The following is a 15,623-nucleotide window of genomic DNA, read 5'->3' as shown; positions in this document are numbered from 1 at the left end:
TGGGAAAGACCACCTGTCCCACCCACAGCTTTTCTCAGTTTTCTGTAGTTCTCTGTGTAGGGTTGAAACCTCATTGGCTTGTCTAAGTCCAGTTTGACATGACCATCGATGCTGTCCTTGTTCAGCTCATTTTTGGGTGGTTATGTGGGTGAGACTTTATAGGTGTTGTTTGTGACATTACCAGGAGACACAATCTCACAGCAAAATCCAAGATGTCTCTTACCATCTCCTTCCCCTTCCCCAGTGTCCCCTGAGTCTTATGTGTGGAAGTATTTAGTAGATGTATCCATTGGGACTGGGCTCAGCAACTCTGCATTTTGGTGGAGTGTGGTTTTCTGTATTCTGCTCGGCACCTCTGAAGTTTAATGGAGTGTGGTTTTCTGCATTTTGCTCAACATCTCTGCATTTTGATGGGGTGTGGTTCTCTGTAGTGGTCTCTGTCTATTGTAAAGTGAAGTTTCCTTAATGAGGGGTGAAAACTGTACTTATTTGTAGGTATAAGGGAAAAAATTTAAAATTTGTTGTTAGATATTATGCTTGTTTAGTTAATTACTAATTGTAAATTCTCTATTACATGTCTCCCCTCTTACATGCTTGCATTATCTATGATCAGATTCTTCCACCCTGTATGGTAACTTTTATTCTTTCCCACTTGATTTTGGGTTCAAGAAGAGAAATGCCACACACCTTTTTTATGTTGTCTATATTTCCAGTACCCGGTACCTGGCAAATTCTAGATGCTGAGTAAATATTGGCCCAGTAAATATTTGATGAATAAACCAAGCCAAGATCTCAGAACCTAGAGGATTCAGAAGTACACAAGACCCAGGCCATAACTTCAAGGAGTTTCTGAGTTAGTTGGAGTTGGATATAATGGATCAGAGAACAAGAGCATGAATAATGCACACATAATTAACATTAGGAATTATGTTTACAATAACAGGAAACTGGGTTATTGTAAAAAGTTACAAATAGGATTTGAAGGTGACAGCCAGCATAACAGTGTTGCTTAAACCACAGGATGTTTCAGGAAGAACAGGAAACTTGAGAAAGTGAAAGAATGAAAGAAAGAAAGAAAGAAAGAAAGAAAGAAAGAAAGAAAGAAAGAAAGAAAGAAAGAAAAGAAAGAAAAAAGAAAGGAAGGAAGGAGAGAAAGAAAAAGGAAGGGAGAAGAGAAAGAAAGGGGAATGAAGAACAGAAGAGAAAGAGAAAGGAAGGAAGAGCAAGATAAAGAGAAAAAAGAAAGAAGAAAGAAAGAAAAGAAATAAAGAAAAAGAACACAGAAGTAGTAGACAAAGAGCTGCTGCAGGCTAAAGCAGCATCACTATCAGTGCTGTCTATGAAAGCTAAAAGGGTGACATTGAAGAGTTTGACTTCATTGGAAATATGTAGTCACCCTGCTAGAAAAAAAATAGCAGGAGATCAAAGTTTACAAAGGTACAGGACACTGTTATAAAGATTAATTTCCATGCTATGAAGCTTCTGATTTGTTAGCTTTAAAGAGTTAACGTGGAAAAAAAGTGAAAATAATGAAAACTTAATGTAGAATGGAGCAGAATAAAAATAGAAAAGGAAATTAAATAGCAAAGGACTAAACTTGGGGGAAAGATGCAAATTTTAAAATGGGATGGTAATAAGAATGCTCTTGCAGAAACATCAGTTAATATATAAGTAATGTTTATTAAGCACTTATTGCACACTTGCAACGTACTAAATGCATTACCTAGATTAGCATAGTAAATTTTCATATTGACTCTCCATTATTATTGTCATTTTTAATGTACAGTTGTGTATATACACAGATATTTATATATATTCATTGCTGATGGCTTCATAGATTCTGTATGTTCTCTAAAAGAAATGATACTAAAATGAACATGGGAGTGAAGATGTTTCTTCAAAGTACTGATTTCATTTCTTTTAGAGAGATACCCACAGTAGAAATATTGAAACATGTGGTGGTTCTATTTTTAATTTTCAGGAACCACAATCCACGTTTTGCAATGTGGTATTAATTTATATTCCGTCCAATAAGACAGAAAAAATTCCATTTCTCTACATCTTCACTAGCGCTTGTTTTCTTTTGAATTGTTATAAAAGGCCTTCTTAGTGGTATGAGTAATATTTCATAGTGGTTTATAATTTGCATTTCCTTGGTTATTAGTGATACTAGCACCTCTCCACACACTTCTTATCTGCCATCTAAATTTCTCTATCACCTTATCAACATCACTACATGTGAACATATTTCAAGGATACCATCTCTTTTCAGAACTGGACTGTTTGCTAACATCTCTTTCACTATCAATACTATTCTTTAGAGTAATGCATAAATGTCATAATACCAAGTTTCTACATCTTCCTTGTTTGAGAAATATCAAATATTTAACATCTTCAAGCTAAATGCCTTTTAAATAAAGTGAGACCCACGTTTCTAGACAACACGTGATATTTTACTTACCAGGCAATTTACTTACCAGGCAAAATAATAACAATAATTCCTTCAAGGACTGAATCATGAACACTTCAAACCACATGGAGCTGATAATCCAAACCAGAAGGTTTCATAATTCTCTTTTCATTTTTATTCTTCCCACGTATCTTTAAAGTCAGTTAAATCCTTCTAGATTTCAGCAGCCTTGAGGCAACTATCCAAGTCCCTAAGCTAAAATTTGTTTACCTCAGAAGGGTCATGGGCCCAGCTGAGTCAACCTTTGGGGGATTTGATTCTCTGTTCTGGTGCTCTGCTCTCGTCTTGGATAATTAAGAGGTGACTAAATGGCCCATGTAAATGGAAATATTTAAAGAGAGGCTGGTTGCCCACTTGTTTTCACAACATCTGGGAAGGATTTGAATAAAATCACTGGCCCCTAAACGATGCTTCAAGGACAAATGCAATGCTGACTATATCAGAATCATATGGGAAGCCTTTTTAAAAACAAATTTCTGGCCTTATCTAAAACATGTTAAATCAAAATCTCTGGAGGAAACACCTGGAAAGCTGTATTTTTTGTTGTTATTTTTAAAGAAAGAGTCTTCCTTAAATGGATATGAATATCTGCTAAGTTCATGAAACAGTGGTGGAGATCAGATTTTCCAAAATCTCAACTGAGTTTAACTGTTAAAATGCACATTTTGATTTTGCAAGTCCTGAGGGAAGAGCTGAGATTCTTCTGAATATCTAAGAGGCTCCCATATTTGTTGGTTCAGACATTTTTAGTAACAAAATGCTAGATTATTTTTTCAAGTTCCTTCTAGTTTTATTTTTCTGCATCTTGTGGAAAAGTGGTTCTCAACCTTCCTAGTGCTGAGACCCTTTCATACAGTTTCTCATGTTGTGATGACCCCCAGCCATAAAATTATTTTCATCACTACTTCATAACTATAATTTCCTACTGTTATGAATCATAATGTAAATATCTGTGTTTCCCAGTGGTCTTAGGTGAACCTTGTGGCCGGGTCATTTGACCCACAAAGGGGTCATAACCCAGAGAATGAGAACCACTGTGATAGAATCTGTAGCATATTTACTCTCACTCAAATTCTTTTAAAAGTAATGCATTTTATATATAGGTCTTATTTTCTTATTTTACCTATATACAATGATATTTGATTGTATCTATATCTGACTTCATCCCATCTTCTCTAGACCTTCTCGATAGGTCTCCTTCCCAACTTTATATCCTCTTATGTTTTTTTTTATATATAAATAACTCATTGAGTCCCTTGAGAACTGACCATATGTGCATGTGTGTGGGGCCATCCACTTGGGGATGAACAACCTATCACCCCCAAAGAAAAATTTGGCTACACCCCTAAAGAAAAATTATTCTCTTCCCCCTTAGTGGCCATCAACTACCAATAACTCCTCATCTAGGGATAAAGACTTCTGAGCTCGTCCCCTATTCATACTGGAATTCTGACAGGATTAATCTTGTTCAGGTAAACTAAGGTACCCCTAATTTTATGAGTACAAAAAAGATATTTCAATCCTGATATAGTGTACCCTCCATATGGGTTATTGGTAAGGGAGTTTCCAGAGCGCCCCAATAAAATAACTCAGGCTATTAGCATTGCTTTCTTATATATTATTATACCATTACTTTATTAACACTAGTTGCCCATTCTAATTAGACTGTGGGATCCTATTGCTGAAGATACCACATACTTTGGCTGTAAGACATAGAAGAATGTTTTTAATTTTCTTTTAGTTTTCTCTAACACATTATATCCCCACCACAGTTTCCCCTTCCCCCACTCTTCCCCATACTCCTTTCACCTCTCTTCTTTCCCATATCCACTCTTCCTCTGTTTCCCTTCAAAAATAAAAAGAGCAGGTAGGCTGGAGAGATGGCTCAGAGGTTAAGGGCACTGGCTGCTCTTCCAGAGGTCCTGAGTTCAATTCCCAGCAACCACATCGTGGCTCGCGACCATGTACAATGAGATCTCGTACCCTTTTCTGACCTGCAGGCATATACACAGGTAGAACAGTGGATACATAATAAATAAATAGATTTTTTGAGAGACAGAGGAGAGAGAGAGAGGAGAGAGAGAGAGAGAGAGAGAGAGAGAGAGAGAGAGAGAGAGAGAGAGAGAGAGAGCAGGCTTCCCAGGGACATCAACTGAACATGGCATAACAAGTTAAAATAAGACTAACTGTGTGGGTAACAGTTGTACGGCTGAGGTAGACTGCAGGGCCACTATCATTGGGACCAGGATTTATCCCTTGTGCTTGTACTGGCTTTTTGGAATTCATTCTCTTTGGAGGGATACCTTGCTCAGCCTAGATATAGGAGGGAGAGCCTTGATCCTTCCTCAAAGCAATGTGCCTTACCTTCTCTGAAGAATGGATAAGGGAGCAGGAGGAGGGCAGGAAATGGAAACTGGGATTGGTATGTAAAATGAAAAAATAGAGTTTTTAATAATAAAAAGTTAAAAAATGAATAAGCACAAACCTTCATAATAAGGCTAAACAAGGTAACCCAGTAGGAGGAAAATGGTCCCAAGATCGGACAAAAGAGTCAGAGACACCCACTGCTCCCATTCTTAGGAATCCCACAAGAACACCAAGCCACACAACCATAACATATATGAAGAGGACTTAGCTCAGACCCATGCAGGTTCAGAGATTGTCACTTCAGACTCTGTGATCCCCTATGAGGCCTGCTTAGTTGATTTTGTGGTCTGTGTTCTCGTAATGCCCTCCACCCCACCCCACTTCCCCATCCCAGCTCATACAATCCGGTCTCCCCTCTCTTTTACAGGGTTCCCCTGGCTCTGCCTAGTGTTTGGCTGTGGGTCTCTGTATCTGCTTCCATCAGCTGCTGGAAGAAGCCTTTCTGATGGCAATTGGGCTAGGCACTGATCCTATGAGTATAGCAGAAAATCATTAGGAATCATTTCATTGGATTTTTCCTCCAGTCATGTTTCATTCTACCCTGGGTCTCTGGGCTAACCAGCCCCTGGTTCCTACTCATCCAGATAGTGTCAGACATGGGCTCCCTCTTGAGGTATGGGCCTCAACTTGGACCAGTCATTGGCTGACCACTCCCATAAGCTCTGCACCATTACCCCAGCACATCTTGTGGGCAAGAAAGATTTTAAGTCTAAGATTTTGTGGCTGGGTTAATGTTGCAGCCCCACTGCTGGGAGCCTTGCCTAGCTATAGAAGATGGCTGGTTCAGTTTTCATATCCTTTATTACTAGGAGTCTTCACTAGGGTCACTCAAGGATTCCAGGGAGTTTCAAATCACCCCCAAGTGCTTCCTCCCCCACATTCCAGTTGTCTGTCTCAGCATTCTCTTCCTTCATCCCTCTCCCCCTGCCCCTCCAGTTCTCATCCCCACCTGCCCCAATCCACTTACAAAATCTATTCTGTTTTCCCTTCCCTGAGAGATCCATGTATCCTTTCCTGAGCCCTTCTTGTTACTTCGCCTCTCTGAGTTTCTGGATTGTCACATGGTTATTATTTACTTTAGAGCTAATGTTCACTTAACAGGGAGTATGTACCATATTTGTCTTTCTGGAGCTGGATTATCTTACTTAGGATGATTTTTTTCTAGTATGATTCATAGACCTGCAAATTTTATGTTGCCATTTTTTTAAACTCTCGAGTGAATGTACCACATTTTCTGTCTATTTTTCAGTTGAGGGACTTCTGGATTGTTTCCAGTTTCTGGCTATTATGAATAAATCTTCTGTGAACATAGGTGAGCAAGTATCCTTGTGGTAGGATGGAGCATCCTTTGTGTATATGCCCAATAGTGGTATAGCTGGGTCTTAGGTAGATCAATTGTAAATTTTCTAAGGAACCACAATATTGATTTCGATAATGATTGGTGATTGTACAAATTTGCACTCTCACCAGCAATGGAGGAGTCCTCCTGGATAGGCAACTTTCATTGTGTCAGGTGATATTACGTAGGCCTCTGGAGGAAAAAAGACATCAATGGTCTTCTCCAGTACTAGGCACTCTATGCAATAATACTAACCTGACCAAAAAGATGCGCCCACTGATGCAATATTTGCACAAATGTTAAGGAGATAAACAAGTGCATTGTGGTTGTGTTTGAAGCCTGTTCCACAGGAAAAAATTCATGACTGACATAGTGAACCTTACCAAAAGCCTCTGACTAGGAACACACTAGAGAGGAATCTAGTGTGTTGTTTTGCTAAATGATCTAAATATTTGTTTATACCCACAGACCTGTGCTGTTCTTAAATCTTTTTTTTTTGTAATGGGAAGCAATTAATTCAGAGCCCCATAACTGACCAAAATGCTAAGAATAAGTGACTGTGACTTCTCAGCCCTAAGTAAGATATCTATATCACCCCACACAGTGAGGCTCAGGAGATATTATTGAAAGAGAGACTAAAGAATGTAAGAGTATGGGGAGTATGTTTTACAAACATTGTCTTTTGGACATAGCATGGCCATCAAACGCAGGGTTTTTCTCATGTAAAAATACCATATATAAATGGCTTATTTTCTTTTACTTACAGGTTTGTCTTTTTTCCCTTTCTCTTCTTAAATTTCAATACAGATCTGAAAAGGTCTCAGGAAAAAAAGACCCACCAAAGTTAATCATCTTGGAATAGTGGCAGACACACTCTGCACTGAAGCAAACCTTTCTTCTGTGTGAGCCAGGCTGAAAAAACTCCCACGAATATCCTTCCAAACACCTGTAATGATTATCATATGGGAATTCAAGAAGTTGACAGATAACATAGTTCTGAACCAAATGGGAGATATCCAACTGCCATGATGTCCTGGAAGGCCTTACTGCAAAATAAACAAGAAGAGAAAACGTTAACAATTCATGTGTGCTTGCACACTAGAATTCTGTACTTGTTGTAGACAAATCTAAGGCAAACACACAAGCATTTTTTGGAAAGTTCCCAAATCATATGTAGAGGCCAACAATTGTGGCAAAAAGCTGTTTTATACTCTGTCTTTCTGAGCCATTGACCAGCAATCTTGTAGAGGTACAACTGTTACTTATGAATTTAGATTTTGAATGATCATTAGACAAAGACAATTTCTCTAGAAATAATCATGATTGCTAATTATACATGTAACAAGACTGATGGAGACAATACAGATTTTCGGTACTTCATTTATGCAGTAACATACACTGTCATTCTTGTGCCAGGGCTCATAGGGAACATATTAGCCTTGTGGGTATTTTATGGCTATATGAAAGAAACCAAAAGGGCTGTGGTATTTATGATAAATTTAGCTATTGCTGACTTATTGCAAATTCTTTCTCTGCCACTGAGAATCTTTTACTACTTGAACCATGACTGGCCATTTGGTCCTGGCCTCTGCATGTTTTGCTTCTATCTGAAATATGTTAACATGTATGCAAGCATCTACTTCTTGGTCTGCATCAGTGTACGAAGATTTTGGTTTCTCATGTACCCCTTTCATTTCAATGACGGCAAGCAGAAATATGACTTGTATATCAGCATTGTTGGCTGGTTGATCATCTGCCTTGCCTGCCTACTTTTTCCTCTCCTCAGAACCAATGATGATACCCCAGGCAACAGAACCAAATGCTTTGTGGATCTTCCTACCAGGAATGTCAATTTGGCCCAATCTGTTGCCATGATAACCATTGGAGAACTGGTTGGGTTTGTTACTCCTCTCATGATTGTCCTGTACTGCACGTGGAAAACAGCTTTATCATTACAAAACAAATACCCCATTTCTCAACATCTTGGAGAGAAAAAGAAAGCCTTGAAGATGATTCTGACTTGTGCAGGGGTATTTCTAATTTGCTTTGCACCTTATCACTTCAGCTTTCCTTTAGATTTCCTGGTTAAATCCAATGAAATTAAGAGCTGTGTAGCCAGAAGAGTGATTCTAATATTTCATTCTGTGGCCCTGTGTCTGGCAAGTCTGAATTCCTGCCTTGACCCAATCATATATTATTTCACCACTAATGAGTTCAGAAGACGTCTTTCAAGACAAGATTTGCCTGATAGCGTCCAACTCCAGACAAAATCATATAAAATTGTGAGTAACCATACCACTTCTACAGTGGCAACTGGACTATGCTAAATAAAACCCAAAACTAAACGTGGCCTAGAATGAAAGTACCAGGACACGGTCGCAATAGCCCATCAACAAGGCAGTATTCACAAAGAACAGTCCCAACTTTTAAGTGTGTTCTATATTACTTACATAGAGAATACACAGAACCTATTGAGAACATGTTTCATCATTTTGCTTGTGACATGTCTATGCATAATGTATGGCCAAGTCCTTAAGACTTAAGTGATAAAATTTTGATGTCACTCTTCGCACATATGCTCTGAGCTACAGTCATCAGCTTTATCTGTGAACCTAAGTCACAAAGGGATTACTAGCTCAAACTCCCCTTAAGTACTGAGTTTTCTAACCTCAGATGATGAATTCACCAGAGGGATTGCAAATGTCTATTTGTAGTAGCAAGCACAGTTTGCATTCCAACAACATTTGGTTATGTTTAAAGTGGGATAGACAGTACTTTACATACACATAACATTAAAAAGATAGGCTAATATTTATTTCCAAGGTGTGATTCCATTCCATGATTTGAAAATTCCTATGCTTGGTTTCTTTGGTTAGTGTCAGTATGAAATACCATCTCTCACATCTAATCATTGAAAGAAATTATGTAATCAGTCTTTGGTATATTTAAACTAAGAACAATAAAATATTCATGACACACAATAATCCCCCGTGATTGTATAAAATGCTACATTGAATATTCCCAGGGCAGGTAGTTTTCTAGAGACAGCCCATTATGACTCAGATGGCCTCTAGGCTTAAGAGAAAGGAGACAGGTGACAATCACAGTTCTGGCTCTCTTAAACTAGTTCCAAAGAACACCTTTGGAAATGTATGGACCTGCCTAGTAGAGGGATGTTTTGCATCGTGTTTTAGAATTACATTGAGAAAATCTAACAGGTTACTGCACTTACTGAGCCTATGGAAGAAACAGTGCACCAATTATTCACTAAGCTTGGGCCAGAGTGAAAAGATGAAGCAAGGTGAAGTATATGTCTTAAAATCAGCACTATTGTCCTTCATTCCCCAAGCTAAGTGGTATCTGTCAACATATCTACACAAGTCAGAAAAGGGCTTGAAGACACTGGTCATGTGGACCTTCAAGTCTGCATATTTTTCAGTTATAAAGCCTACACAGATTACCTCTCAGAACCTGTTGAAAGCAATTCCTTCACCTTTTGAAAAAAGTAGACTTCATCCCAGTAGCCTTAGGCACTCCTTACAAAAGATTTGCCTATTACCTACTTGGTAGTATTGAGCAGGAAAAAACTGGGGTATGGAGATGTAAGTATTGGAATGGGCTGAATCATGATATACATTATAAATAAGATTACTTTTAAAAATGTTTGAAGAAGAGAATGGAAAGATAGCACACTCTTCTTTACATTAAGAAAAATATGTATAAACCAAGCAAGAATTTTTTTCTTTTTTCATATCCAGAAAAAAAGGATAGTTTTAGGTATATAGTTAATTATATGTTTGGGGTAAACTGGTTAAATCTTCATGAATTTTAACTCATAATACTACCAGAAAACTAAAGTTTTGTCTGGGCAAGTGTAGATTATACTTGTACATTTTTGTGAAAATGACAGTGGATTAGAAAAATGACTTTTGGCTGCTAGCAACAGTATATTTATGTATTTCCTAGTTATTTCTTGTAATGTACATATGTTTTGGTGTATTAAATAAGTGTTAAATTTTGTTTTCAAAAGAAACTGTAAGTGTCTTTGGTCTGTTTTGAAGTGATTTCTGTTTGAGTGTAATTTTGTTTTGTAACCATTTGTGGAACTATGAAACAACTGTGGGTGCTTGGAATAAAACTCACTTATTATTTCTTTTTTTTTGGGGGGGGGTCAATCTCCCTTTATTATTTACAGAGCATCTGATATGCCTCCAACCCAATCTAAGTATGGTGTGTTCAGGTGGATAAATCATAGTTCCTTTCCACTAGTCCTCAGCCTCTCTCTCTCTCTCTCTCTCTCTCTCTCTCTCTCTCTCTCTCTCTCTCTCTCTCTCTCTCTCCTTTTCCTCTGGACTAGGGATTGCTGAGCTGTTGCATGGCTCTTCCTCAGAAAGTGGCTCTTCCTTAATGTGTTTCTTTTCATCCTTCTTTTTTTTTCTTCCTTGCAGAGGCTCGTCTTCGACTCCCTGTTCTTCCTCCTCCTCCGTCTCCTCCTCCACTTCCTCCTCTACTTCTACGCTTACTTTTTTGTAGCATGGATTACACTTTTTAACGTCACTTTGGGAGATCACTGTTTGAACTTTTTCTAACATTGATTTCACAATAATCATACTATTTTTTTAAAGGAGAGGAAATATTTCTAGTATATTATTGATAATCTTAGAGTGGTTGAGCATATAGCTAATTTGTTAGGCAGTCCTTTGCATCCTTTAGGTAGAAGGCAAGTGTGTAATGATCTTATGTTATTTATTTCCTCAGACATGCTCATCTGGGTTTGTATTCAGCATCTGGTTTTCCTGATTCTTCATCTTCCTCATCAATATATTTGTATTTTGCTCTATTCCCTTTCCTTTCTGATCAACTTATTCACAATAAGGTGCTAATTATTAATGTTAACTTCATATTAACTTACCAAGAAATATCTGAAGTTCATACCATAGGAATAGGCATTAACATGAAGTTGCATCAAGTGGTGACAATCAATAAAGAGACTGCAGGCACAGGAAGATGAACTGCAAGTAAGGACACTTTAAAGAGAGTGTTATAGCAACCCTTTCACATAATACATTGCAAATGCCAGTCTAAATAGAAAAATGGCTTACCATTATGAGGATGCTAAATTCCAAGAAATATCTCCATGAACATGGATATAAATTTTTCGGTTTTTTTTTTTGCTTGAAGTTTATCTCCCCCCACCCCTTCTTCTAATACCAGACTTAGCTTCTAGGGGGAAAAAATCTAATGTAGGAGACAAATAGTATTTCAGCTCCTACCAAGAAATTGCCTCTTTTCTGATGTCCCACTCTCCTTGGAAAGATTCTTTTTCAGATCTTTTATTTATAGTTTTGAGCTCTATATGACTGAATACAAAAAGAGTCTTGATTGTGGTAGTGTATAGTTAAAGATAAGTCATCTCTTATTTCTTTTATAAAGATTTTAAATTTTAGTTTCAAAATCAAGCAGAGTATTTAAATAAAAATTTGAATGCAGAATGTTTCGCATGCTATTAATATTGTCTTTATTTTTATTGTTATTTTAATGAAATATTTTATGTGTTATGTATTTTAATTGTCATGCAGTAAAACACCAAATCATATTAACTAGTGGTTTATGAGGTGGAGCTATTTGCCCTGTGAACACCCATGCTCCATAAGGATTCGTCTGTGGAACTCCACACAACTTAATTTTTATGCCACCTTTTGGGTTAGCTTCCAAGATACTGTGAAATGTTATATCTGGTGTTTATTTACAGCTCTTATTTATCATCTGAATTCTAGTAATAAAGATTGTCTCTGTAATTAAATAGAAATTTTCTGATTCTGGATGTCTTGTGTGGCCATTTCTTCCAGCAAACTGATGGACTTGCAGACAGCTAGTGGAGTATTATACATGGACTCATGTTCTTCATGTCTATTCTTACTTTTAACTTACTGGACTAGTGGATTCCAATCTCAATAATCAAGATGTCATTCCTCCTGTGTTATACTACCTCAAGCCTCCTCTAAGTCTAACTTCATTGAGTCTATTTTAGCAATTTGTTTCTCATTGTGTGTATATCTCTAGACTATTGATGAAGCTTAAGTATATTCCATAACAACAAAATTGTTATGAATTACATAGTCTTAGGATACGGCACAAGGGGATTTTAAAAAGTGAAACATCTGATGCTTTAGTAGATCTGAAGAAAATAATGGGAGGCTGGAAAGATGGCTCAGTGGTTAAGAGCATTGCCTGCTCTTCCAAAGGTCCTGAGTTCAATTCCCAGCAACCACATGGTGGCTCACAACCATCTGAAATGTGATCTGTATGTCCTCTTCTGGCCTGCAGGCAGACACACAGACAGAATATTGTACACATAATAAATAAATAATTTAAAAAAAAGAAAATAATGGAACTAAAAATACATGAACTACCTCATGCTTCAAGTACCCTCAAACCACTTAGAAAACTTTCCTGTGACCCTGAGAAACCCAAGTAAGAAGTAACTTCATTACCTTCAAAACCATATTCTGCTATAGTAATGGTAGAGGAAAGAAAGTGAGTGGTGAACTTGTAAGAAAATGCAGCTGTTTAAGCTTACGTATATCCTCACTCTTTACAGGATGTGGTCTGTGTGGAGGGGGTAGAAGACTATATGGGCAAACTTTCTTGAACTTCACAGACCATATCCTCAACAGAACCTCTTCATTTAATTTTACCAAGACCACATAGTTCCTATTGCCGACTATATTCATTTCTTCTCACTCTTAACATCTGACCCATCTACGAGTACAATCCACATTCGAGTTCTGTATACCTTGTTGTGCATATTTAAAAAAAGCAACTGAATAACTTTTCCATAGGTAGACCTTCTTTAGGGTTGGTCATCCAATCTCAATGTCTTTGTTTTTCTAAGAGTCTTTTGAGTTTGATTTGGGAACAATATGGTATGGCAGAAGTTTTTAGATCTTTGCACGATGTTTCACATCCAAAATTTATAAGATTACCAAGAATATTAAAAGTAAATCAAGTTAAAGGACGAAAAATAAAGTTTGAAAAATTATTGTCCATTTTGTGTGTTTAACAAGTGTGAACATAAAGTGGTTGTACTATAAATACCCCTTCTGTCTTTGAATAATATTAAAGATATAATGTTAGAAAAAATTACCTGAATCACATTCCTGCCCACTTCATTTTGCCATTCTGTTATGGAGAAATTCAAACATGTTGAAAGAAGAATGGATACAAGGAGCCCCCGTTATTCAGCTTCAAAGAATATCAACACATGACAGATTTATGTCACTGATTCTTCTTCCCCGCATTTTGTTTAAAAAAGTTTCAGACATTACAAAACTCCATTTGACAACACTTAAATAATAGTACTACATAAATGAACTAGTTGATGCATTGCAAAAGGTAATTAATAGAAACTAATTTTAGATATTTTTTCATTAAGGATACCAAACACTAGATTCCAACAAGTAAAATTCCATTTTGATGAATCCAAACCAATTCCAATGTATTAACCTGGTTCTGCTTCACTGATGTGAAATCTTCTCTCTATTGCAGAAGTGTGATGGAGAATAATGTTGTACCCAGTTCATGTATTCCTGACTCCAAACATATTATAATGATAAAGTGCAATCATCATGGAAATTAATTGAATACTGTGAGAGTAATTGAATGTAAAAATACTCGTGTTGGCAGACTGAATTTCCACATTTTAAGGAAACTGAATATTAGAATTTATTTATGTAGCTATACAGCCTGTAATGTTTTACTGAAACCTATCGCATAGTTTACATGAACTTTTTGATCTATTTTCTTCCTTACAATCTATTCTGATAAAGGAGTATTAACTTTCTGTGATTCAAATATTGTTAATACGTCTGTGGTCTGAACAATACCAAAAATACAGCTTATTCATATAAAAGTTTTAACCAGCATGCTAGCATTTTTATGGAGCATTTGGGAATTCAGACTTTTGTCTTATCAATATTTCTTGGATGTTTCTCTAGCCTGAATCATGCCAGATGTTGTTTTTCCACATAGGAAAATGATTTCTTTTTTGTTATTTGACAGTTCCATATACACTTCCGTTATGCGCTTGTGTCATTTTCACCTCGGAGTCCCTTGTGATCCTACCATTCAGTCCAGGACCCTTCTTTGCAACAGGTCCCACCACTTGTCTTCAGTGGTATAGTCACTGACTCGTTGTTCTTGCTCCGGTAAATAGCCTCCCACTCATAATTTGGCAAGAAATCCTAGGCAGACATTTCTTTTAGAAATTTAACCAAGAGGCCTTCAAGCTAAGACTGCTCTTCAACCTAGGATTGTACATAAGCAAACTATATCTACTGTCCTCCAGCTAGGCATTTTTCATCCAAATAAGGCAAATAGCAATGTTTTAGCTATATCGTATAATGTACTTTGTTTTGCCTCTGTAGCAGCCTATACAATCCAGCTGCTCATACTTCTTGGCAGAGTTCTTCAAGCCTGTCCTAGTTCTGAGTACTTCCCAACTCATGAATCATCCTGTGCTCAATTAACCTCTGTTAAATTTAAGTTGTCTAAAGGTTTTCTTTAGTGGTTTCTCCTTATATTCATATTATGGATAGCAGAATTAAGACATAGAAAATTGAAAGTAGCTATAAGATAGGGCCTAGCCACACTGATGAATATTTTGCATATCACCATAGAACCTTCATCTGGTGATGGCTGGAGATAGAGACAGAGACCCACATTGGAACACTGGACTGAGCTCCCAAGGTCCAAATGAGGAGCAGAAGGAGGGAGAACATGAGCAAGGAAGTCAGGACTGCGAGGAATGTGCCCACCCACTGAGACGGTGGGGCTGATCTAATGGGAGCTCACCAAGGCCAGCTGGACTGGGACTGATGAAGCATGTGATCAAATCGGACTCCCTGAAACTGGCTGACAAGGAGGGCTGACTGAGAAGCCAAGGACATTGGCACTGGGTTTTGATTCTACTGCAAGTACTGGCTCTGTGGGAGCCTGGTCTCTTTGGATGCTCACCTTCCTAGACCTGGATGGAGTGGGGAGGACCTTGGACGTCCCACAGGGCAGGGAACCCTGACTGCTCTTTGGACTGGAGAGGAAGGGGGAGGGGGAGGGGGGACATGGAAGGAAGGGAGGAGGTGGAAATTTTTAATAAAAAAAAAATAAAGTGGTGAATAAAAGTGAACAAGATAAAAAAAAGAAAAGAAAATTGAAAGTATGTCTCTTCTTTTAAAGAAAATGGCTGGATTTCGTGAAGGGCCTTTTGTGTTCAATTCACTGACTCCCAGCCAGTGACATTGTTTTGCTAAACTTCAAGGGAAGACTCATACTAAGTTAATTTCTTTATATTATGGAAGAGATATAAGAAAATATTATGTGTTCTCTTTT

The 15,623-nt window shown here is 37.5% G+C and overlaps 1 protein-coding gene across 15 annotated transcripts in view; it reads left to right on the top strand.

Annotated features, from left to right (window-relative positions):
* Window positions 1–15,307, top strand: part of Gpr174 (G protein-coupled receptor 174) — a 38,191-nt gene extending 22,884 nt beyond the window's left edge. For 6 of the 15 annotated variants that reach the window (XM_075957840.1, XM_075957831.1, XM_075957836.1 and 3 more), the window contains 2 exons: window positions 6,147–6,209; window positions 7,044–14,893. In XM_075957840.1, the coding sequence (XP_075813955.1) occupies window positions 7,556–8,563 (1,008 nt within the window). In that variant the 5' untranslated portion in view covers window positions 6,147–6,209; window positions 7,044–7,555 and the 3' untranslated portion in view covers window positions 8,564–14,893. Of the gene's footprint in view, window positions 1–1,185; window positions 3,943–6,146; window positions 6,210–7,002; window positions 14,894–14,914 lie in introns of those variants that run through there. The other 9 variants (XM_075957835.1, XM_075957833.1, XR_012909017.1 and 6 more) reach the window with 6 other exon arrangements.
* The last annotated feature ends 316 nt before the right edge of the window (window positions 15,308–15,623 follow it).

The sequence above is a fragment of the Microtus pennsylvanicus genome, chromosome X (genome assembly GCF_037038515.1).
Source record: "Microtus pennsylvanicus isolate mMicPen1 chromosome X, mMicPen1.hap1, whole genome shotgun sequence".
Taxonomy (NCBI): domain Eukaryota; kingdom Metazoa; phylum Chordata; class Mammalia; order Rodentia; family Cricetidae; genus Microtus; species Microtus pennsylvanicus.
Note: the sequence above shows the minus strand (reverse complement) of the source record. Positions and strands in the feature narration are given on the sequence as shown.